Source organism: Scardinius erythrophthalmus (assembly GCF_964197995.2).
Source record: "Scardinius erythrophthalmus genome assembly, chromosome: 2".
Lineage (NCBI taxonomy): Eukaryota > Metazoa > Chordata > Actinopteri > Cypriniformes > Leuciscidae > Scardinius > Scardinius erythrophthalmus.
The window spans coordinates 26,496,203-26,523,534 of record NC_138222.1 but is presented as its reverse complement, the minus strand read 5'-3'; the positions used below and the strand labels follow the sequence as shown (position 1 = coordinate 26,523,534).

The following is a 27,332-nucleotide window of genomic DNA, read 5'->3' as shown; positions in this document are numbered from 1 at the left end:
AGAAAATGTGTGTAAACAATCAAGAAAAACTGTATCAGAAACTTCAGGGAGGAAAAAAGGTACAGTAGGGGTCAGACTGCTCTCTACTGTAACTTTTGAGTGCTGTACTCTGTGCTGTGACTACACATACTGTACATGTATGGTGGCTGTTGCACTATACTACTTTAATGAAAAGAAATGCATCAAATTGCCTCACATACAGATATATGCTTCCATTTTATAAAAAGGATGCATTATCAGTGCTTCTAATTTTGTAGGACACGATGGATTGGAAGAAGTCTGCCTGCACATTTCATTTCATGCGTCCCAGGGGATTTTACCCCCAATGACTGGTTAGGACCAAAGATGGGATGCTGGAGCAGAATCATCTTTATTGGTGTTATTTGGTGTATTGTTTTGTATTAAGGAATGAAAAAAAAAAAATTTTGTTGTGTTTGAATTTTTGAATTTTTGAATTTTTGTTGTGTTCATCATGTGAAAACGTTTTTGAAGGAGAGAACCACAACCAACATCGCTTGCGTATTACCGCATTAGTTTTTGTAGTATTGGTTTGCATGTAGCCTATCTCACCAGTGTGTATTGTAGAGTGTGTTTGTTTTTGAGATTCTACATGGCTCCTAAAAAAACTACAGTTTGTGTATATAGTGATAGTAATGATCAAAATAAAAAAAAATCGCTAGGATCTCAGGTCATTAAGTATATTTAACTGATATTGTAGTTGTAGGACAACCATCAGGGCCATCTCCAATGTACGCTATTTATAAACTACAATTCCCACAAGAGACGCGCCATAGAACTTCTTACAAAGTGTACAAATCAGCCACCATACTTGTAGTTCTTCTGGTTTCCCGACCAGGGTTATAAAAATGTGTCTTTACTATTATATATATCAAGAAACATACATTATACAGCCAAAACATACATTATGCTGCATTTAGATGATCAGGGTGAAACAAAATCGCCAGGATTTAACATCTGTGGTTTTAGCTGGTATAGGGTGTAGCCTACAGTAGAAATGAATTCGAGTTTGTCGGCGGGAGTTTAGTCCTTCAAAGAGCGACCTTTAATTTTTTATTATTATTATTTAATTATGGCCTCCACGTGTTTGTTTTGCCCCCTGCCCTGATGAATGTAATAAACTGCTGTGTATAAATATGTCAGCATTAGGAGACAAAATGTGCGATATACTGTCCAGATCAAGACCTTCACAATAAATCAATATTTGTCTTTTAACTAGTGACAAAAACTGTTCTATTCTAGAAGCTAAAATCATGGTGATCCATGTATCTTTATAATTAAATCAGTGTGTGTGTGTGTGTGTGTGTGTGAGAGAGAGAGAGAGAGAGAGAGAGAGAGAGAGAGAGAGAGAGAGAGAGAGAGAGAGAGAGAGAGAGAGAGAGATCACGTGTGTGAGAGAGATCAAAGTGTGACAGATGGAACTGGTACTTCAGCCAACAAGCGGCTCCGCACAGTTCTATGCTTTATCTTTTGAAATATATAAAACCATTTATTTTATTTGGATTAAATATGCATGTTTTTTTCATCAGATTTACCAATTGTTATCATTTGTTTGTGCTGGTCAATTATGAACAATAGATAAAACTGAACTGCAAGCAAAAACTTGGGGCCGAGGGGTCACTGTTTCAAATATTTGAGGGGCTCCTCCCCAAACAAATGTAACCTCACTCCAATTTTTTTATAAAACTTGAAGGCCCTGATTAAATTATATATAGGCTACATTTTCATTTAAAAAGAATCCACTTGTAAAGTTAAACAAATTCCACATATAAATATACTCAATGAAGGTTGTTTCTTTTGTCTCAACCACATCATCATATTGTTTTGAATTTGATGTATGGAAAAGTAAAAACAAAAATTATCATCTTTTGCAAGTGTTATCATAGTGTATTTGTGGTCTTTCACAAAAATATAAGTGAAAATACACCAAATGCTTATGTATTGCTTTATTACTCACAAGAGGCTTAAAGGGTGATCAAACAAATTTATTGACAAGGTGCATGACAAGTAGAAACTATATAGTCTTTGGCAATTGGAACACATCGAAACATCGTTCTTTTAAAGGTGTACTGTAGAGAAATGCATGATATGAAGAGGGATATCCCCTACATGGAGCCGACACTGGTGGTGGTGAAGGGGTGAGTAGCAATGCTGAGATCTGGATGAATGTGGAGCTCTTCTCCTGATGAGCACAGCGGAGGGACCTATGACACGATTGGCTCAAGAGGGTTGAGAAGAAAATACATTTGGTTTAAGACGTAAAACGCCCAGTCAGCTGATGAGTTTGGAGTAGAAGAGAGTGAGAGAGAATGTAAAAGATATAAAGTAATGAGTGAGTATAAAGAAGGTCAGTCTTATTTGTTGAACTTCATATTTAAGCTTCATGTCAAACAAGCCATAAGGCTGTATTTCTTAACAGTGCACAGTGAGGTTAAGTGAACTTTGAAAAGCACAGACAACAGAACATGAAATCAAGTTACGCGTCAACTGTAATAAAATAAAAGTGCAATGTATAATCATGAAATATGAAAACATGCTTTTGAATAACATCTGAAGAAGAAAATTCAGTTGGATTAAGTACATTTCTAGTACAGCCCTCTCGAGATTAAACTCCAGGTCACATTCTTGGAGATTTTCACCTTTTCATTACTACAGAAAGATGAGATACGACTTCAAATGCAAAACAGAAACAATTGAATAAATACGCTGAAACCAAAATGGAGTTCAAAACATACATTTTATTTATTTTCATTATTTCGGAGAGAATCCTTTGGCTGCCAGGACTGGGCCCACTGCTCACCACTAAAAACAGAAGGGAATTTTTAGGGAATAACAGTTTAATTTTCCATCTATGAAGGACCACCACCTTCATGCATGCATTAATGGTGGTGGTCCTTCATAGATGGAAAATGAAACTGTTATAGTTCTGTAATGATGTGTGCTTTACACTTGTTATAATGCTTGTTTAATCTGAAACAGAACGGATTAATAGAAAAAGTATTGTAGCCAACCCCCCTATCTCTAATTCATAAAGCAGAAGAACAGAGAAATACTTACCATACTGGACAGGGCTCCCAGTCAACCAACATTTCTGCTTTGCCCTATCAAGAAAAATAAATAAATAATTCCATTCTTAGCATAAGGCTATTATGTCTGGTTATAGGCACTGAGTTTCATTGATACAATGGGTCATTATTTTCAGTAGACACTCCTTTCTAAACTGTAATTCAAAAAAGACCAAACACATAAAAAGCATCTACCTAACAATTATGGTATGTATACTGTAATATGTATTTGCCAACTCACAAGGAAGTTTCTAAATCCTATATTGCACTCTGCATACTGCCTACACTCTGCAGTTCCTTTATGACTGTCTAACCTTTCTCACTCTTTCTCTTACTACACTCCTGATGGGGAAAGCCTCTAGGCGAGTGTGGTAGGAGCAATCTGTGAACAAAAACACGTTTCAAATACTTATTAGTTAGTTTAGGAACAAAATAAACACAACTATGAAGACTTACAACTATGAATCACTTTGTGATTTTCTAGGCTGATATGGCTAGGAACTATACTCTCATTCCTGCGTAATAATCAAGAAACTTTGCTGCCGTACCATGAGTCCAGCAGACGTAATGATATGACGCAGCGCCTGAAAATAGTCCCCAGCTCGGTAGACTAGGGTCGACCATTTTCAGGCGCTGCTACATATTACTGTATTTTGACTGTACAACTATGGGGGAGTTGTAAAATGAGCCTATTTCCAAAAAAAGTGGAGTATCCCTTTAAGTAGGGAGCAGACTTGCAAGGATGACAACAAGTGATGTTTATCACTAATCAAAACATGTACCATGGAACCAAATCACTAATTTCCAATGTGGTATGCTTGCTTGAATAACCATACTACTGCTAAGCCACAGCTCACAACTGAGAATACTCCACTGCTGCTGCTTCTACTACTACAATGCATTTTGGTCAAATTAGACTAATTAAGCCTGTTGGATTTTATAGGTTGTCAATTGTACTAATCTCACTATTACTATTATGTACTACTATTATTATTATTATTATTATTATTACTATTCTATATCTATTATGAATAATCATGGTTATGTGTGCTACGCTGGACTAGCTGGACTGGTCAAGACATTTACATATTGTTGCCCTGTTGCGGGTCGCTAAGTCGCTTTGGATAAAAGCTTTTGCTAAATGATTAAATAAATAAATAAAATTTTGACTAATTGTCTGTTTTAAGTAGTTAAAAAAAAGCAATGGAACTATAGCAAATAAACCGGGGTAAAAGTTGCAATGTATAGCAAAGTATCAATCATTGCATTTACATGCAATGCACTTACTCTTTTGTGACCTTTTCCTTTCCGGCATATGCCTTGGTCCCCCTGTGAGAAAAAACAAAAAACAAAAAAACACATTTACATTAATTAGACAAAATGCACTTTGTAATGTCTTTTCAACATAAATATGTGTCCCTGACTCCCTGGTGTGTCTAGAGAGTAGAGACCCCTGAAATATGGAAAAAGACCATCCTCTATTTCAGTTAATGTGTCTGCAAACACGCTGTTTATATTTGGCTCCACATTTTACATGACATGCAGGCTGAGGCTCATTAGAATAGTAATCATAGTAGGCTTATAGAATACTCCATCTAAAACGACTCGTTTCAGACAGGGTCTGCATAAAGGACCAGTTCAAGATAAATAAGGATTTTTTTTTAAGGATAATGCAAAGCTACTCTAGTGGACTATCAGAACAAAAATATAGAACTGGAAATTAGCATAATAGGTCCCCTTTAAATTCTATTTGCGTAATTCATTTATTTACTTAAAGGGTTAGTTCACCCAAATATGAAAATTCTGTCAGTAATTACTCACCCTCATGTTGTTCTTCCAACCCCGTAAGACCTTCGTTCATCTTCGGATCACAAATTAAGATATTTTTGATTAAATCTGAGAGCTGGATCACATTTCCATAGGCTACTAAGGGATTGAAACTTGCTGGCCCAGAAAATGTATTAAAGAGATTGTTAATATAGTCCAAGTGACTCCAGTTGCTCAATCTTAAAGGAGTCATAACCTGTAATTTTCACTTTTCCACGAGAATCAATGTATGTTATGATTGCCTAACGATTATACACTGGCCGGGAAGCCGATATTTAAAAGTGAAGCGTTTGTTTACCCCAGGATTCATCAACCAGCAAGCGTGCACGCGCACTCAAATACGAGATTTTAATTTCAGCCCCGACTTGACGTCATGACGGGGCAGGATATACCATATATGGACACCGCAGACCTATGCCGCGGGAAGCCTGCCCTGCCCCTTACCCCCTCATATTCAATTCAGTCGCGAAAGATGCAGAAACGTAGTGCACACGTGAGTTGCTCTGTTGTTGACTGCCAGAATCAACATGTAAATGTGTTTTCTCTACCAAGAACGGACCTAGCTATCAGGGACCAGTGGATTAAATTCATTTTTAATGACGCGGTTCCTACAACCCTTCCCACTGGCTTAACGTTTGGTGTCTGTGCTAACTAAACATTTTACGCCGGAATCCTTCACAAATTTGGGGCAATATCAGGCGAAGTTGGCATCGAAGCTCGGGAAAAAGGGGCCATTTTCAACAATCAGAGACTTGCCTGCAATTGAAACGGTAAAGGCCCGTTCACACCAAGCACGATAACTATAAAGATAACGATAAAGATAACTATATATGTGTCCACACCAGCGACCGATAACGGACTTTTTATTCTAAGCACGCGCGCGCCCGGATGATCCAGATCCATTTTAAATGCGCGAGACCTTTAAATTAGAATGGATTCTGATTGGCTGTCAGTGTTTTATCGTTCGACAGCTGGAAAAAAATCGTTCTGAAAGTGATCCCTATGATATCGTTCCTCATATCTTTATCGTTATAGTTGTGGTGTGAACTCTGTTATTCTTTAATATGGAGAACGATTTTTAGAATTATATCTTTATCGTTATCTTTATAGTTATCATCCTTGGTGTGAACGGGCCTTAAGACTGTGTTTTTATTGCTCTACTGTGTGTAACAAACAGCAGCTAACTGCTAATGTGGCTATTGTATGCTAGCGGGAGTATTAGCTTCGAGGTAAACATGAATGTTGGAACAACATGAGGGAGAGTAATTACTGACAGAATTTTCATTTTTGGGTGAACTAACCCTTTAAGAGAATCTGCTTGACTAATGAGCTATGGTAACAGTTATCAGAACCACCAATAATTACCCAACAAACATTATTTACATACCTGACTTTTTCTTTTTGCGACTTGCAACTGTGCCCCTGGCTGACCCTGTGAAGACAGCAATGGGTTTGGAGAAAGAAAATTACTCATATACCAAATAAATCTTTAACTTATTATTTAAAATACTGAAAGACCACAACGTCGCACAAGTGTGGCAGTACATGTATTAATAGGTGTAAAGTACATGTAGTCTTATTGCGATTGAATTAAGGTTGCTCCATTTACTCCACGTGTTTCACTTTCTCGCTTATGTCCATCCTGTTTGTGATAATCCTAATTTGTTTCAACAAGAGCTGATCCTTCGCTGACTTGATCAAGGAACGCAAGGGGTGGGAAAATGGTGGTGTGGTTGTGAGCATGAAATGTGCTCATCAAATTTCATAGCAATCTGATAAATTGAGATATGTTGCCTTCAAGTTTAGTGTGCATGGGACACTGACATTCCCAATTATTTTGAATATTCAAATTATCCTAATATCTTTAATCTTTAATTTTGGCCAAGTAATTTCAGCATTCGATTAGTAGCATTTTTTTTTACTTTTAGATTTATAATAGACTCACAAAATTCCTTCCAAAAGCCCTAGTACAGAATCGGATAGACCATCTAATTATGTAATATCAGATCAACTTTTCTAGCAGATTATCCATGGAAAATGAGAACCTTGTGAGTTTTAATTTATCAACCAGCAAAAAAGTTATAGCATGGTGTGTTTGAGTTCATTTCCCCTACTTGACATCATGCATCCTGCATTGTGACTATTTCACATGCACACATTGCAATGTCGATGCTGAAAAGAGCCCTAACCTGCATCAAGCTCTATGGGGGAAATAAACTGGAAGTCAAGTAAATTCAAGGTAACCCATTGGTCAAACACTTTAGGCCTTTACAAATATAAACTGTAACTCTTTAAATTTGTTCTAATTACCTTGCCCCTCCATTGGGCTCGTCTGCTCCACCTGCCCCTCCACAGGGCTCGTCTGCTCCACCTGCCCCTCCACAGGGCTCGTCTGCTCCACAGGGCTCGTCTGCTCCACCTGCCCCTCCACAGGGCTCGTCTGCTCCACCTGCCCCTCCACAGGGCTCGTCTGCTCCACCTGCCCCTCCACAGGGCTCGTCTGCTCCACCTGCCCCTCCACGGGGCTCGTCTGCTCCACCTGCCCCTCCACGGGGCTCGCCTGCTCCACCTGCCCCTCCACGGGGCTCGCCTGCTCCACCTGCCCCTCCACGGGGCTCGCCTGCTCCACCTGCCCCTCCACGGGGCTCGCCTGCTCCACCTGCCCCTCCACGGGGCTCGCCTGCTCCACCTGCCCCTCCACGGGGCTCGCCTGCTCCACCTGCCCCTCCACGGGGCTCGCCTGCTCCACCTGCCCCTCCACGGGGCTCGCCTGATCCACCTGCCCCTCCACGGGGCTCGCCTGCTCACCTTCTTCCGGTTGCTTGTTCTCCAATGGGTCACAGGGTGTGAGATGCAGCGTAATCAGCTGATCATCATTGCCACTGGAATCCTGGGTCCAACCTGTGCAAGTTAAACAAGTGTTGTGTTTTGCTTATTTAAAACATAGAGGTTAACCATAAGCTTGATCTGTACCTGTTTTAAGTTTTAATCTGTTTGAATCATATAGGCCTAGTCCAAATTTTGCCCAACCAGATTTGAAGGCACTTTTGATTGCAGGAGAACTATTGAGTGTCAACTGGATGTATTAGATATCTGCAATATATTTGATTGATTTCCAATGACTATAACCAATACAATATATCTTTAAGTCGGGAAAATAAAACCCAAACTGCTCATAATATCTATTCAAAAAATGACAAGTATAATGTTTGTTTACAGTCTGGGTTATGCCTCAAAGTTAGTAGCAGTGTAAGTTTTTGGTGTATCCAGCCAACATTTGATTGTTTTCTTTTTCTTTGTGTTATTTCTGGTAATGCTCTACATTTTAGCGCCGTCCTTGATATTGTTTTATTGATATATATATATATATATATATATATATATATATATATATATATATATATATATATATATATATATATATATATATATATATATATATATATATATATATATATATATATATATATTATCATTTAATTCATTGACCCAGTAACCAAAACGTGTCTTTGCGAATTTCATGTGTTCAATTAGTATGTCCAGATTTTTGTGATTTACAAAAAATTAAGCTCAATGTTAAATCTCCTTTAAGATAATAAAATCTTTTGCGCTCTCAACACAAATTGTGAACTGTGACTTTAAGATACAGTGCATGCATCTCACCTTCACAAAGGTATTCATAAAATGAACCTATCTTCTGAAGGTAGTCCTGGGCATAGGCGGAGAGGGTGCAGCGAGGGGTTAATATTTCACACTTCATTTCTTTTTTTTTGTTCTCCTTTCCAAGAAGCAGAACTGGCTTGTATCCAATGGCATGGAGTTTCTCAAGCTGCAATGACAACATTGTGTATTTTTGCTGTTTAATGAAATAGAAAAACAACATAAAAAATAACTAGGAATATTAATTATTAAGAAAATATAACATTATTAATGACAGCATCCAGGTTACTGCCATTCAGGATTTTTAACCTAATAGTGAGTTTTGCTTTTGTAAAACCAAGTATGTGCAAACAGGAAGGCTCATACAGTAGAAGCAAAAAAAACAAATATATATAGAAAATAAGGTTAAAATATAACTTTTTGTAATATTAGGAGCTTGGGTTTTGCACCTACGTTGATAAGATTATGTAGCCATTGTGCAACTGGACAATGACAATCTAAAGATTTATTTTAAAAAGGCAGAACCTTAGTGATAACATGACCAAATGGGTGAATGCTGCACATATTTACAGTTGACACGTGCACATTGTTGTTTTGAGTAGTACAGTATGAATGCAGTTCATTTGTTATTTCTCATCCACTCGATAAGAAAGTTTGATTATTATATTGCAATTCTGTCACAATACATGCCTGTATTTGTTATGAACTCAAGAATTCCTGAGTATCAATTATATTTGCTGTGTGTTCAAATTTTGCTCTGGTAGATCATTAAGGTCTGTGATGTGTTATGGTGAAGATGTGTTTACTTTAGGGTATTAGCCTACCACTAAAATAAAAACTAAAAATCACAATTACATCTACCTTCAAATTTGATAGTTAAATTGTACTTTTAAATTAGTTCTGATGACACAGGGAGGACAAAGTATCATTAGAAAAAAATAATTTAACTTTATCTATATTGGCAAAAAATACTGTCTTTCTGACCTTGCGCTGGCATGCTCACTTAATAACAAATGGTACCACTGAATGTACTTCCTAGATGATCTGGAAAGTTTAATGTCATGTATGAAATTGTACGTACCAGGATATTGGCTTCATCCTTGATGGATGCAATGTTGTGGTTTTTCTTACGACCAACCACCCATTCATCTCGCTTCTCATCAAACCTCTGAAGCTTCTTCTTGAGGCGCTGCTTCTGAGGTTGCTCCTTTTTACAGTGTGAACAGACCTTTTGTGCACAAAATAAAATGCCCTGACAAAAAGGGCAGTTCTTTTTTGTAGACCCCCCCGGCATTATAACAGTCAGATACAGACAGACAGACAGACAGACAAAGATGGATAAGAGACAAGTAGACAAAGACAGACAGAGAGAAAAGAACGAGCAATAGATAAAGACTGTGAGATAGATGGAGAGAGAAATATAGATATTGAGAACAGAGAGAATGTGAGATATAGAAAATAAAGAAGAGATTGAGGTTGGCTCTTAAAAGTGCCTTTGGGTTTTGAAATCAGGTGTGGCTATAGGTTCGGACAGGTGATGTGTTTGACAGGATCTGCATGGAGAACAACAGAAAATGTTGATTATGTAGTGTTTATGTACCCTATTAATGACCCTAATAGTGAGTGATTCCCATTTTCTTATAAATACTTAAAATAAATAAATACAGATTCACGTTGCTCCTATTTCCTGTGCGCGTAATTTTTTTTTAAAGGCGCGCGCGCGTAACATGTGCCTGGGGTTCGACATCCCAGATTAAAAGGCAGCGTTATGTGCAGTATAAGTTTAGACCAAGTGATAATATTGTTATTACTGACACATTACAGTGACACTGTGGGTGAACCACGATGATCGAGAGAAAATTACATATTTTAGATAACTAACGTTAGAGTTAGCATGTTGAAGTTGGCTATCCATTTAGCAAGCCTAATTTCACAGGATTTTTTTCTGATAATGAGCAAACCTTGGACGGGCTTTAATTCGTTGCCCTAACGTGTAAATCATGTGAATCTAATATGGCAAATGCATCAATTATTTATAGCAAAACGTGATCGTTACGTACGAATGAGCCTAGCAACTTACCTGGAAAGTGGTTTGAGCGCAATGAGAAATCACTGAAGAAATCACCCAATTACAGGGCGGGCTGGCTCCGTCTCCATAGCAACGGAAGCTGATGATCATGGGTAATACTGGAAACAAATAAAACTGATGGCCATAACACATAGTATTGTTGAATTATCAAGCACACTTTCGCGTGTGTGTTGAAAAAAGATGAGGATATCATTAAAAGAGAATCGGTGGCGGGTCCTCAGTTTTATCTGTCGTCATCACCATAGTAACGGTCGATAAGGCTCGTGGGAAATGTAGTTACTGTTAGATTTGACACGCCAAACCGATGGAAAACCGGTATTTTTCAGCAAAGAAACAGGAATATTTAGAAGCAATAGCCGTAACTCAACTTTGCACTCGCATTCAGGAATAATATACATATTTTTTTAATGTAAGGAAGCACTGACGATGGTTTACAATGTTGAGTAGCCTACCGATTATAATTTAAAAAGCAATAAAACAAGGATTAAAATCTCCTGATTAAATGATGGGCAAAGTAGCCCCTAAAGTTTTCTAAATGAATCACAAAAAAAAATAAAAATAACAATACTGTGTTTCGAAAGAAAAACGTGGTGCAGGCACGAAAAAGACGTCCCATTGAAATACATTAGATTGAAAGTCGTGCTGAGTGACACGAAAAAAGGAAGGAAATTCGTGCCCATGGACACGAATCAATTTGTGTTGAGTAGCCTATACCGAATATAAAGTAATAAAAACGAGGATTGAAATCACCTGATTAAATGTTGAGTAATGTAGCCCTTAAAGTCTGCAAAATTAATAACAATTGAGAAAAAACAATAGCCTACCGTGCTCTCGAAAAAAAACGTGGTGCAGGCACGAAAAATACGTCCCATTGAAATACATTAGATTGAAAGTCGTGCTGAGTGACACGAAAAAAAGAAGGAAATTCGTGCCTATGAACACGAATCAATAGATTCATGTTGAGTAGCCTATACCGAATATAAAGCAATAAAAACGAGGATTAAAATCACCTGATTAAATGTTGTGTAATGTAGCCCTTAAAGTCTGCAAAATTAATAACAATTGAGAAAAAACAATACGGTGCTCTCGAAAAAAAAACGTGGTGCAGGCACGAAAAATACGTCCCATTGAAATACATTGGATTGAAAGTCGTGCTGAATGACACGAAAAAAAGAAGAAAATTTGAGCCCATGGACACTAATAAATAGATTCATGTTGAGTAGCCTATACCGAATATAAAGCAATAAAAACAAGGATTAAAATCTCCTGATTAAATGTTGTGTAATGTAGCCCTTAAAGTTGGCAAAATGAATACCAATTGAGAAAAAACAACTCTCGAAAGAAAAACGTGGTGCAAGCACGAAAAATACGCCCCATTGAAATACATTAGATTGAAAGTCGTGCTGAGTGACACGAAAAAAATGAAATTCGTGCCTTTGGACACGAATAAATTCGTGTTGAGTAGCCTACCGAATAGGCTACAATACAACGAGGATTAAAATCTCCTGATTAAATGTTGAGCAATGTAGCCCTTAAATTTTGCAAAAGGAATAGCCAAACATTTGAGAAAAAAAATAGTGTGTTCTCGAAAGAAAGACGTGCAAGCACGAAAAATACGTCCCATTGAAATACATTGAATGTCGTGCTGAGTGACACGAAAAAAATAAGGATATTTGTGCCCTTGGACACGAATAAATAGATTAATGTTGAGTAGCCTACCGAATATAAAGCAATAAAAACGAGGATTAAAATCTATTGATTAAATATTGAGTAATGTAGCTCTTAAAGTTTGCAAAATGAATAACAATTGAGAAAAAAAACAATACTGTGCTCTCGAAAGAAAAACGTGGTGCAGGCACGAAAAATACGTCCCATTGAAATACATTAGATTGAAAGTCGTGCTGAGTGACACGAAAAAATGGGGAAAATCGTGTCCACGAACACGAATCAATAGATTAAATTTCGTGACTATGTCACGAACTGCCGTGAGACTGGGTTGAAATATGATAGCAAAAAAAAAAAAAAAAACAAAAAAAAAAACAATTGTGCCTATTCATACGGTCAGTGAAAAAAAAGTTTAATATTACATTCTAATTAAAACATTAAGAAAATGTAAGTACAGTGTTACTGACTTCATGTTGCATTGCAGAACACTTGTGCTGCTATTGAGGTGGGATAAGGGGTGAGGGTTTAGTGACATGTTTAGTGTGTGTTAGGTTTAAGGATTTATGTGTAAAGGAAGGGTCAACAGTGTAATTATAGACGTCATTACAGAAATTAATTACAGCTGTAATTGCATATAGGTATTTTTTAAATATAAATACAATGTAAAAACATGTATGTAGGGAGTAAAGCAGTGAGGGAGGACCGGTGCACCCGTGACAGTTATCTCATAGCTATTTGAATATATATTAACCAATGATCCAGAAAGCATTATATAATGTTTGTTAATGATTTGTTAATGAAGTTTTTAATAGTGTAAAAAGTGCATGATCATATGAATTGAAAGTTTAATGACATTTGAAAGTTTTATGACATTAGCATTTCAATTTACATTCAATAAAGATGTTAATGATCATGTAATGTTTAATAAGTTCATTAGTAAACATTAACAAGCACATTATCACATATTTCTAGCTATGTGAATATATATTAACTAATGATCTGTTAAGCATTATATAGTGTTTGTTAATGATTTATTAATGAAAGTTAATATAAAGTGTTATTGACTTTTTTTTTTTTTTACTTAAAATGCTAATGTTTAAATTATATTAACTCTGTGTTCTAGTGCTATTCTGTTATCACTCAATGCTGCATAGGCTATGATTGTTTACTGAAATGGAGCATTTTCAGAAGTGTTTCTTTTTCGTTAAGTCTTTATTGCAGGTTAATGTTGCGACGTTGTCAACGTTTGTTTGCTTCTCTAATGTTGTTTTGTTGTGCCCTCCAGGGTCACTGTACCCCCACACGTTCAAAACAATGTGTCTGGAACACTAAGAATTCAATGTGATACTCAGCAGTTTTGTTAGGAGAGAGGGATGAAAGTGGCTTTGATAAAATAATTCCCTTGAGATAGCAGCATCAATACATCTTCAGGGAGGGAGAGAGAGATGGAGAGAGAGAGAATGAAGGGGCAGAATGAAGGAGAGATGAGGAAGGAAAAAAAAATGCCTGCCACTGTGGCTTTCCTGTAAGCCTTTTCTGATATTTCCCTGCTAATTTAGAAGCATCATTTACATTTTACTCATTAGAATCATGTGCACCCTCTGAGGGTATCATTACTGAATCACTCCTGAAGCTTTCTGATGGAAGATTTCTGCCTCTCTCCTATCTGTCTCATCTCTTATTTGCCCTCTTAGTGTGACCCTCTGAAGTAATTACTATATCAACACATTTGGGTTCAGATTAGCATTTCAAACAGCACAACGTTTATTATCTTTCCAAAGACTTTCTCACACATTTATCTCATGCCTTTATAGATTTGGGTTAGGTGACCACATACTGTACAAGACAGCTGGTAGTGTATGCCGTTGATAATGATGTATGGTCTGTGGTGTGATTTTATAAAACAGAACACAATAACTGTCTCAAATAAGAACACTTCCAGTGTAACCAGTGTAGGGTTTAACCTGTTAAGCTGCAACCCCACTTTTGAAAAATCCCAAGAAATGACATACCCAAACTGAAACAGATACAGTTCATGAACCCTTTGTACTAAAAGCACAAGTATGATCTCATTTGAAAGCTGACACCTGGAAGTTTATTGTAAATGTAGAATTAATTATTGTCATAATGACAAAAAATGTTATAAATAGCTTCAAAGTTTTGTAAAGTTATTAGAAATTATTTTGTATGAAATATCCTCATGAAAATAAAATTGAAGTTGGCACTGGAGCAATCTAGAAATGCACTACAGCTAATGCCACATGTCTAAACATTTTATGTTTAAAATCTTAAGATAATAAGTCCAAAACTCTGTATTTAGTGAAATGTTTTTCAAGACCATGTCATGTGACTTTATTTTGATTTGACGCTAAGATGCTTCTGATGTTTATTGCCATCTTCTAACCATCTATCCAGTATATTGTCTTTATTGTTTTGTGGTGCAAACGAGCCCCATTCAGTCTCAGTCTCCCCCTGCACACATTCACACCTCTCCAGCCTGGTTATGGCTCTAAATATGCATTTCTTTTGTCTGCATTATAGTTACTAACGACTGGCTATTCACAGGCTATTCATATGGTTTCAGTCACTAATTTCTTTTCTCAAAGTTCACCGTCACCCTTACATTTTAAACTGTATCTAATGCATTTCTTGAATAAAGAAACATTTCAGTAAGCATTCAAAAAATAATAAAAATATAACTTCTAGGTGGCAGGTGCACCTAGGGCTAGCTAGCATGTTAGCTTAGCACACCATCAATACACGACAATTTATGAGATTAATACCATGTTTGTGCTTATAAACTTACTTTATAAAGCAAATCGAGTATTTTAAATAATTTTCTGTGATCTAATTTGGCTTCAGATAAAAAATCAGACAGAAAATATACTATTGGATAGTGTTCTGCACAACGATTCTATATAGATTAGCATTACATTATAAATATAATCTATTATTATGGAAATACCTGGCATGGATTGAAAAACACAGGTAACTCAAATATCATAGCAAACATGTTTATTGTCTTCAAAATGTCTGTATCTGCATGTTACAGCCATAGTTACAGCGCGATCTCTTGTTAGCTGTGTGTGTGTTCGAGGCTTCCTGGATTGTCACATGATTATGGCACTTCTTCATGTTCTAATACTGTGCACAGGGCGGCGAGGGCGCCCTCAGGCTATTGGTATGAATTGAAAACACATTAACAGTATGCAAACGCTCATAATGATTACATCGACGCATTTGGGTATAAATTCAATAAATATTATTCCTGTCTATAGAAATCTGATGTAAACCTATGAGAATATATCAATATTTCTCCAAATCTGCACATTTTTGAGCTAAAGCCTAGAAGGACGTTGTTTTGTGTATCGCTGTCATGACGACGGCACGGGAGTTTTTTTATGAATGAAAACGGCTGACGCGCATAATTCATATCAAAGGTATCGACTAATTTTTTCATTTCATAACTCCTGACACAAATTAAGAAATAACTGTCGCTATAAGTTTCTCAGAATACAATAGTGGTCAAATTCTGAAACTTGAGTCTTATATCTTTTTAATGATGTATAGTTTGTCAAGGTATAACATTAAATCTGATAGTAACTTTGAACTATATATAAATAAAACCGCTTCAGTGCGCCCGCGCTCTGGCAACGGTTAACAGGTTAAAAGACAATTGATATTCAGCAATATTATTGATTTAACTGCACTGACACTATCAGGTGAGAACAATATTTGAACTGAATTGAATCCACCATAGATAATTTCTCAAATTGCTTATCTAATCTGTCTCAGCTGCTGCCTGAACCCAAACAAACAGATAAATTAGAAGAACTAACTAGCACTATGAGCACCATTCTCTTTGGAACACTGGATATTGTTGCACCCATTAGATTAAAAAAGGTCAGAGAGAAAATTAAAGCACCATGGTAAAACAAAACAACAACATGTTTATTAGATCCTATACCAACTAAACTATTGAAAGAAGTGTTACCTGTAGTGGAAGAGCCTCTCCTCAATATTATTAACTCGTCTTTATCTTTAGGTCATGTTCCAAGAACATTTAAACTGGCAGTTATAAAACCTCTCATTAAGAAACCACAATTAGATCATAATAATCTAGCCAATTATAGACCCATTTCAAATCTTCCATTTATGTCTAAAATACTAGAAAAAGTTGTTTCCGCTCAACTGGGCACTTTCTTGCAAGAAAATGACATCTATGAAAAGTTTCAGTCTGGATTCAGGCCGCATCATAGCACTGAAATTGCGCTCGTTAAAATCACAAATGATTTACTTTTAGCTTCTGACCAAGGCTGTATCTCAATACTAGTTTTACTTGATCTTAGTGCTGCGTTCGATACAATATAGATCATACAATACTCTTAGATCGACTACAAAATTATACTGGTGTTCAAGGACAAGCATTAAGCTGGTTCAGATCATACTTATCAGACCGCTACCATTTTGTCTATTTGAATGGAGAAAAATCGATCATAACTCCAGTAAACTATGGAGTGCCGCAGGGATCTGTGTTAGGCCCTCTATTATTCTCAATATATATGATGCCACTTGGAAATATTATAAGGAAACATGGAATTAGTTTCCATTGTTATGCTGATGACACTCAAATCTATATTTCATCACGGCCGGATGAAAACGCTGAATTATCCAAAAAGAGTGTGTTAAAGATATAAAAGATTGGATGAAGCGTAATTTTCTTTTATTAAATCCAGACAAGACAGAGGTAATATTATCAGTTCAAAAAAACGCCCACAAAACCTCTTACAATACAACTTTAACATCGTAGGATGTCCTGTTACTTTATCCTCTACAGTAAAAGACCTGGGTGTTATACTCGACTGTAACCTGTCTTTTGAAAATCATATTTCATATGTTACAAAAACAGCCTTTTTCCACCTTAGAAACATTGCTAAGCTACGTAATATCCTATCAGTTTCTGATGCAGAAAAGCTAGTTCATGCATTCATGACCTCGAGACTAGATTACTGTAATGCTTTATTAGCTGGTTGTCCTGCATCCTCAATAAACAAGCTACAGTTAGTCCAAAATGCAGCCGCTAGAGCAGGGGTGGGCAAACTACGGCCCGCGGGCCACATACGGCCCGTTAGGTTGTTTAATCCGGCCCGTCGAGTATTTAAAAAATTGTCTGAGGATCGCATTCATTTAGTCTTTTTCTTGCAATACTTTGCGATATATATATATATTGCGTTGCATATATTTGACAATCAGAATATCAGATATTTCATGCCATAGCTAACAAATGTAAAAAAGGAAAAATGACATAAAAGCAGATCATCATTCATTCAGCGCTATTGTGGCTGCGGTGTGTCACGTAACAAGCAATGACGCGTCACCATGGAAACCAAACAGACAGCGCCTTAAGCGCATAGACTTGTTGCACGTTAATGTTTTTTCCTTTTTTGGAAACTAACTCACAGTGAAAAAAATGTTTGGAAACCGCTTGCACACCTGTTTAGTTTTTCCTTTGATTTGTCTGCTATTTAGTTTCTTTGCTCCTCTGGATTTGTGGATGTATCCTGACTGATTCCGTTTACCGACCTTTATCACCCGGCTTTCGACTACGCTCCCCTGTCTGCCATGTAACGTTAACGTTACAGAACCCGGTTTTGTTCATGAAATGTTCTGATCTGCCTTTGCTTTTTATGTTTTATTTTATTATTCTTAAAATAAATTTGTATATTCATTTATTTCGTTTTTTTCCACAAATGTATGACTTTTGGAAGTGCAAATTGATTGCCATATGCAGTTTTAATAAAGTTGAATTAACGTAACCTTCTGTCATTTTTACTCTTCTAAGTGTACACTTGCAGGTGTTTTGTTTCTAATTTACTGTTAGGCCCATTAAATAATAAGGATAAACAATATTTAAAAAGTATAGGCTATAATTAGCCTATCTAACATCTGACTAATTAAAAATTAACATGCTAAATGGGGGATATCTAGCATAAAAAATGTATTGTTAGAATGTTGTCTCTCAGTTGTTGAATTTCGCGCAGACGTTGCCACAACGTATGTGTTTGCTCAGTCCGATCTCATGAAAGTGTGAATACCACGAATTGTATTTGTAGTGCTTATGATACGCAGTTTTCACGTGCATATGATACGCACTTTATGGCGTGTAATAGGCACGCACTCCGCACCCCTAATCCTAACCAAGGGGTTTACAGTGTGTAGCATATGCACGCAAAAAAAAATTTTTTGGCGTATAAATGGCACGAGGAATAAAATTTGTGGTATAGATACGCACTTTCATGAGATCGTGTTTCATAATGTCCTACTGGTCCGGCCCTCTGTCAAATTTTAAAACCCAGTGTGGCCCTTGAGCCAAAAAGTTTGCCCACCCCTGCGCTAGAGTTCTTACTAGATCAAGGAAATATAATCATATAACAACGATTTTATCATCACTGCATACGTTACCTATAAAGTTCCGTATTATTTACAAGGTATTGCTACTGACTTATAAAGCCCTAAACGGCTTAGCTCCAGTCTATTTAACGGATCTTCTATCGCCCTATAATCCATCGCGCTCTTTAAAGGGGGGGTTTTTTACACTGTTAAAGAGTTGGATTCCCATGCTAAACATGGACAAAGTTTCATAAATTTAATTGCACGTTTGAAGGAGTATTTCTGTGCCAAAAATTGTCCTTCCGGTTTGTCACAAGTTTCGGAAAGTTTTTTTTCGAGTATGGGTATGTGTGACGTCAGATGTAACGGAATTTCCTAATATGGGTCCTAAGGGCACTTCTCCGGTGAGATCGCGGGCGCGCGCGCAACCGTAGACCAGAGCGAGAGAACGAAAGCAGTTCGCCATCAAAGCGCCCTGCCCGGCTTTTGGGAAGCCAATGTCACCAAAGAAGTGTGTTTTTGGTTGCCAGGGCAAGACAACCCTGCACAGATTCCCAAAGAACCCGGCGTTAAGGCACCAGTGATGGAGTTTGTTTTTAAAACTAAAGACTTTTTGGAGATATGAAGGGTGCAATACTACTCTATAGGTACTCAAGATTAACAGGAGATTGAGTGAAAATGAGCATTTCACCCCCCCTTTAAGATCAATAAATTCGAGGCTGTTGGTCATACATAGGATATCCAGATCAAGCAAAGGAGGGAGATCATTTTCACATTTAGCTCCAAAACTCTGGAATAGCCTTCCTGATATTGTTCGTTGCTCAGACTCGCTCTCCCAGTTTAAAACTAGATTAAAGACGCATCTTTTCGGCCAGGCATTCATATAATATTTTTAATCTTACAGTTCAAACTACAATCCGGCCTCTAGTTCATAAATGCCAGAGGAGAACTGGCCCCCGACTGAGCCTGGGTTCTCCCAAGGTTTTTTTTTTTTTTTCCATTAGGTCACCTGATGGAGTTTTAGGACACCATTAGGTCACTTGATGGAGTTTTTCGGTTCCTTGTCACTGTTGCCTTTGGCTTGCTCAGTTGGGGATATTTTGGGGATATTTAATTTTATTTTATCAATCAATAAATTCCACTAGAAACAAACCTTGTTGTATTATTTTAATTTAATACTGTGAAGCTGCTTTGATACAATCTGTATTGTGAAAAGCGCTATACAAATATACTTGACTTGACTTGACTTGAATTGAGCTGGATGATGACTCTATTCTAACTATTAACTATTATAGAAGGTGAAGCTTGCACTGAACCCACACATTCATTTATTATGAATAATATTTTATTTTATTTAGTGTGCATCAAGTTCCAAATAATAATAATATAAGCAATTAAAATGACAGGCATATGTTTATATAATAAACTTTGTTCAGAGGACTGGGACTGTAATATGTAAAAAAAAAAAAATGAAATTCATCCCCTTATACTCATGAAAGCTGGATAAAAAATTACAGTAAAAATTGCAAAATAAATATTAAATATGTTAAAGATTACAATTTTAAAATAACTGTTTTCTATTTTAATATATTTTAAAATATTTCTTTGTAACAATGTAAACATTCTTAGTGTCACTTTTGATCCATTTAACACATCCTTGCTGGATAAAAGTACTATTTAAAAAATAAATAAAAAATAATATATATATATATATATATATATATATATATATATATATATATATATATTATATATAATATTATAATATATATATATATATATATATATATATATATATATATATATATATATATATATATATATATATATATATATATATATATATATATATATAGTGCAATGCATAAGTGAATACACCCATGCTAAAGTTGACTAAAAAGAGGAATAAAAAATCATATTTTGGAAATTGAACTTAATTCCTTAATTTAAAAAATTAGGAAAAATCCAACCTTTAAGGACACCAATTTTCTTTGTGAATGAATAATGTATCGTAAATAAATAAATGTTCTTCCTTAAAATACATGGTGCATAAGTGAGTACACCCCTATGTTAAATTCCCATAGAGGCAGGCAGATTTTTATTTTTAAGTATTTTTTTATATATTTTTTTAGGATACTATGCATCCTGATAAAGTTCCCTTGGCCTCTGGAATTAAAATAGCCCCACATCATCACATAGCCTTCACCATACCTAGAGATTTTAATATATTAATATAATATATATATATATATATATATATATATATATTATATTAATATAATATATATATATATATATATATATATATTCAAAAATGAAATTGCAGCACAAATAACTACTGTGATGTACATTGTTACTGTGATTACATAACTTTTTTATACAATTATACATTATATAATTCTTATTTATTATATAATAAATGATACAATTATTTTATATTATATTATAAAATTAAGATATATGATTTTGTTCATACTGCAAATCCATTATATAGATTATACATTCATTCAACATCATGCTCGGTGTAACACAAGGAACAAGGAATGCAGGCGGAGATGATCTATGTGTAAAGGGTTTATTAGTAATACAAACAAAACAACAACACGGATCATGCGAAGCATGGACAACAGGAATCAACATGAAAACACCAAACAATGACTTATAAGGAACAAAGGAAACACAAGGGCTACACAAGAGCTATTTATAGACAAGGGCTAACAACGGTAACAAGACACACCTGGGAACAATCACAGAACTAATCAACATTAAAAACTACAAAAGGACTACAAGGATGGCAGACTGAACAGGTAACATGAAGTATAATACCAGGCATGAAAACAGGTCAGGGGTAAAAAAGGTGAGAAGGCGGCATACCCAGCCCCCCCCCCCAGCCCCCCCCCCAAAAAAAAATAAATGTAATGAGTGAGTAACGCGTGACAGTTAACATGAACAGATGAAATTAGTACAAATTTCTCATTTATTAATAGAATTGAACTATACTCCACAGTGATGAACACCCCCCCCCAAAAAACATGTAAGCTGCATTGACATAGTATTAGGCTACCAGTGTTTCTCACAGGATTTTTGGATCACTGTGATGAGTGGACCTCTGCCACTCTAGGGGGGTTCGGGGGCATGCTCCCCCGTAAGAAAATTTTGTGCTTTTTAAATGTTAAATTCATCAATCTGGTGCAAATTAAACAAAGAAAAATTCAAAACTCTTTTAGTTACAGTGTCTGTCTACATTACTACTACAATAATAGTTATAATATTAATCCCATGATAGTAATAGCCATATATTGTAAAACAAATGCACTGAAAAATAAAGGAAACTTTCATAATTAGTTTTGTACTAATTTCTATACTAACTTAATCAAGAAAAGAACCAATGGGCCGCTGATCTACTCATTTCATCGGGTGTCAGAGAAAAAAAACTATTTACTACTACTATTTATCACGCATTAAAAATGCCCCAAACCAGTCGTCTGTATGATAATCTGAAACAAGGACTGTCCTGCTTCACTTCACAGATGCTGAGTGAAAGGAGAATTATAGAATGAAAGGATACTCATTTATATGACACTTTATTCATCACGAGAACAGCTCGTTCAGCTCGTCATACGTCGTCCTTTCAGTTTCGGTTTTCAATCGATCAAGTTTTTTCACGTTCTCTCGATAAACCACCCCTTTCAATCCAATCGAAATTATTTGTAATAGAGCTGACACTGTGAGTTTTTAACGGGTAATGTTAAAGCCCTACTTGTTATTAATGTTTTTATGAAATATCTCTAGTGAATGCATTATCATATCACCGTATTATTTACCGCCATGCGAGCCACAAATTAAAGCTTGGCGAGCCACTTGAGGCTCGCGAGCCGCGCAATGAATAACACTGCACTAACTGTTACTTGTTTCCTGCTCGCTCAGCGCTCACGGCGCCCGCGCCCGCTCGCGATATTATCTCGCCCACTTCTATGTCAAAATGTAAAAATAATGACATTGGCAACATCGCTGTCTGTATCTGACAGGACAGTTAACATTGTAAGCTAACTTACCTCAGGCTTGCTTTCCGACGTGCGGTTCTATGTTCGGCAGTGTGTCCAGTTGTCAGACTCGCGGTGTAAAAGACTTTGAAAACATTTCTGCCCGTTACTCTGACTCGTATTGGCTGTCATGTTTCGGCATTAGGAATGATGATTGTTTTTTAAAGCTGCGAAGTTTATGGTAACTTTATAGGGGATAAATGCTGGCCTCGACCTCGACCCCCCCCCCCCCCATTCAATATTTTCTCATCGGATCTGCACAAATCACGTAGGTGACCCTTTAGGTTTTAAAACGGCGAATTTCGCCGAAAGGTGAGGAGTTTTCATGCCTGAATACAATCTAAGGACAAACACAGAGAACATATGACACTCAGAAGTAGAGGGACATCAGGAAATCAACCAGATGAAAAATTCACATTTTTACTTATTGTCATGGATCTCCGTCATCTATATACTCACTCTTCTCTGCTTGGCACAGGACCCTCAACAGTCGAAACTGGTCTCATGTCATTGAAAGTTCCCCCTTTTAGACCACTCTCGCTTTGTGGTGTTTTCCAGAAGTATGTATAGGGCTACCTGTGAAACCTGAGGCTAAAGTACCTCCATCAGCCCCTATGGGCAGGTGAGTAATGGAGGGCAATGGATCGCATTAATGGCCCCTCTGAGTCAGGGTTGGACAGGGATCAGTCTCCCCCAAGAGAACATCAATCCCTCTGCTTGACACAGTATAGTAGAGAGAGAAAGAGAAAGTGAAATCTCAGTGTCATGGAAAGGAATGTTTGAGAATTCTATCAGCATTTTTATAGATACATTCATTACTGTTGAATAGAGAGAGAGAGAGAGAGAGAGAGAGAGAGAGAGAGAGAGAGAGAGAGAGAGAGAGAGAGAGAGAGAGAGAAAGAAATTATATCATGGCAGAAATTTTTGCCACTTTTTTTTTTAAATCATGTAATTTAATCTTTCTGTATGTTTAAATTTAGCCTATATGTGGGACATATGCAAATCCTTTAAGAGCAAAATGTCATTTCACCAAATTCCAAATTGTGTCATTTATTTCCAATTCTATGCATTTCAAATTGAATTTGGCAGAGGGTCCTATTACTATGGGCAGAGGAAAAGAAATATCAATGTAAAATTCATGAGCACTTCATATGAATTCAAATGTACTAACTTGTTGGATTTCTCGTAATTCATTAATTATTAATGTATTGTTCAAAATGGAGAATGGCTCTTAATTACTGAATAATATTTGAGACTGTAATCCAGATTTTAGTAGAATATTAGAAATTACATGCTGGTCCCCAAACTCAATATATATATATATATATATATATATATATATATATATATATATATATATATATATATATATATATATATATATATATATATATGTATATATGTATACTGTATATAATTATGTGACTAGGTGGTCATCTAGCAGAATGGGTCATCTGATAACTGCTATTTTCATTCTCAGCTGTTTACTAGCTGAAATTATGACTCAGTTATGATTTTTGAGTTTGACATCAAATTCTTATAATATATTCTTATATTATATTCTTATAAAAACCCATGCATCTCCCAGGTTCTGTGGAATTTTTTAGAATTAGTTTTGTTCATATTTAAGTCACAGGTAATACATGTAACAGACCAGATAACAGCATTAGAGTTTGTGTTTGTGTGTGCGAGCAACGCATGACACAACACGTTGTCCATTCTACTCGCCCGCCATTGTGAATATTTCTCCAACAGATAAACGGATGTCTGACAGGGAACTATTCACAGGCGAGGGTTATGTAACCAAGACAATCTTGATGACGACATTAGTCAGGGGCTAAAATAAAATGATTTGTCTTTCTGTTTCCTACACAACTTTTAAAATTGGAACTGATTTTACTAGGTATTGTAGCGGCTGGATTGATCAGACACACAGACGCACCCCTCACCCAACAACCATGGCAACAAAGACAAATCAGCAAAGATGACCTGATCACGCTTTATGACCTAAAGCAATGTAGAGAGAGAGTCTGCTCTCCCTTTTGAAACAGACACATAGAGGCCCGTACAAAAAGGACTTCTCTCCAATAATTTATAGACAAACCTGTCTATGAATGAACATGCACATCCCTGGGACATTGTGTGTATTATTACTGTTTTGTATATTGTCTTTTATATCGTATTCTGTTTTATGCATGCCTTATTATAGAACTAAGATAATGTAAACTTATTGGTATCATGCTTTATGTCAAATTAATCCTTATTTAACTCTCTACCCATTGGTGTATATCACCTCCACATAACGTACATTGTATGTTTGTTATAGTAATCAGAGTATAAAGAGACACAAAACTGCCAGCCCACTCTGATCATGTAAATGCAAACAACAGAAAAAAAACAAAGTAACTTCTCTTGCCTGAAATAACACCCTTTTCATTGGTCAAGCCAAACTCGAGAGGTGTGACCTCTGCTGCAGATGTTAAACAGGCATCATCTCAGTGACCCTGCCTCTCTTCTTGTTGCTTTTCATTAAAAAAAAAAACTGGAGACATCCGTTCCGACTGTGATGCCACAGGACCTTCCCGGTAAGTATTTTGGCGGGTCCTCAACAACAAGCTGCAACGTTACGCCTGGGAGAGAGAACTCTGTCACTAACAACTAAGTCAAACTAACATCGATGAAGATCAAAATTCTTCTTCACTCAACCCGAAAGAACCTGACTGAACCACCAAGACTTTCTTATGAGACTGCATATCTAGATGCTCATTCCATGGCTACGGAATTGTGCAAGTATTTTAAAGTTAACTAACTAAACAGGTTTAGTGTAAGCTGTTGACCCCTTCCCAAGGTGATTTTAATTAAGAAACTGATGGCAGTTCAGATGGTTAACTGACTCTCATGTTTCCATAGCGTCATTCCCTTGTTTCTGTTTCCATTTTATTCATTCACTTTCACTTTCCATTTTACCCATGTATGCATGATTGTGTGAATGTGTTTCTTTAGAATACACTGTAAAAATAAAAGGTGCCTGGAGGAACCTTTTGGGGGTCTTCACTTTGCCACACCGGCGGAACCGTCTGTAGATCCTCTAGGCACCCTTTAAAAAGGGCCGGTTCTCTGAGGAACCACACAGGTTTCCTGAGGAACTCTTATAAAAGGCACTGTGAAACCGCTTTGGGTGCCTCCAGGAACCAAATTATTTTTTTTTTTAAATTAATTTTATGTTGTTACTATGGTTACCATTAACTTCTATTATAATAAACAAACTGAACCAAATACAAAATAAGAATTGTTTATTACATATTTTAGATCCATTTTAATACATACACTTCCATGCACTTGGGGAAAAAAAAACTAGCAATAGATTAATATCAATGAATACACACACACACACACACACACACACACACACACACACACACACACACACACACACACACACACACACACACACACACACACACACACACACAAAAAGTTTAATACATAAGCAACATGAATAATCAACCATGTATATATAATAGGCTACACAAGAAAAGACATCTCGACAAAATGCATGGAAACACATATGTTCCATGTAATAAATCAAAGTAATTTTTTTTAATTTTGACTAATTAAAAATGTCTTTCTTCACTTAATTTTAAAACATTTGTGTTTCAGTCCGCTTGTTAAGTCTGACGTCTTGTTTCAAGTCCAAAAGCCCTATAAGATGCCAAAAACAAACAACAAACAGTCAGGGCCGGTTCTAGACATTAGGAGGCCCTAGGCAAAATTCATGTTGGAGGCCCCCCACCCCCAATAAAAAAACACTTGAAACAAATATGATTCCTAACCTTTTTATACAACATTTAATTTTAAAAGCAGTATATTTTTACTTACACAGTACTACATAAGTTTGGACACATTACTATTTTTAATGTTTTTGAAAGAAGTCTCTTATGCTCATCACGCCTGGATTTATTTGATCAAAAATACAGAAAAAATAATATAGTGAAATATTATTAAAATTTAAAATAATTGTTTTCTATTTTACTATACGTTATATTTCTGTGATGCAAAGCTGAATTTAGTGTCACGTGATCCTTCAGAAAACTTTATAATATTCTGATTTATTATCAAATGTTAGAAATGGTGCTTAATATTTATTTTATAACCTGTGATACTTTTTTTCAGGATTTTTGATTATTAAAAAGTTGTTTTAAAAAAGTCTTCACTATCACTTTTTATATATTTAACACATCCTTGCTGAATATTCCTGTTTCTTTTTTTTCTGTATTTTTAATCAAATAAATGCAGGCTTGTAGAGCATAATAATCAAAAACATTAAAAATAGTAATGGGTCCAGACTTTTACCGGTACTGTATGTACATATTAATCAAACTTTATCTAAGGTAATCTCTTTTTTGTTTAATGAAGATGTTATTGTTGTTGTTGTTGTTATTTTGCTGTTTTATTCAATTTATTCACAGTTCCAGAATCACACTTCAGTAGATGAGCATATGTGCTTTATATTGCATTGCTACCTTAAATATGTTATACACAAATCAAGTGGAAGAGAAAAACACGATCGCTACT

The 27,332-nt window shown here is 36.1% G+C and overlaps 1 protein-coding gene across 4 annotated transcripts; it reads right to left on the bottom strand.

The window, feature by feature from the left end:
• Positions 1-1,995: 1,995 nt before the first annotated feature.
• Positions 1,996-12,630, bottom strand: LOC308686942 (uncharacterized protein). 4 transcript variants are annotated; one of them, XM_081359061.1, is made up of 7 exons: positions 9,652-12,630; positions 8,574-8,739; positions 7,221-7,811; positions 6,298-6,342; positions 4,371-4,412; positions 3,076-3,119; positions 2,775-2,820 (listed from the first exon to the last, which is right to left on the bottom strand). In XM_081359061.1, the coding sequence occupies exons 1-6, from the start codon at positions 9,862-9,864 to the stop codon at positions 3,097-3,099; spliced, it is 1,080 nt and encodes a 359-aa protein (XP_081215187.1). In that variant the 5' UTR covers positions 9,865-12,630; the 3' UTR covers positions 2,775-2,820; positions 3,076-3,096. The 4 variants fall into 4 exon arrangements, 3 of the variants coding, with proteins under 3 accessions (XP_081215187.1, XP_081215186.1, XP_081215185.1); XR_014029659.1 differs by having other exon boundaries at positions 1,996-2,820; positions 3,076-4,412; XM_081359060.1 differs by lacking the exon at positions 2,775-2,820 and having other exon boundaries at positions 2,913-3,119.
• Positions 12,631-27,332: the final 14,702 nt, after the last annotated feature.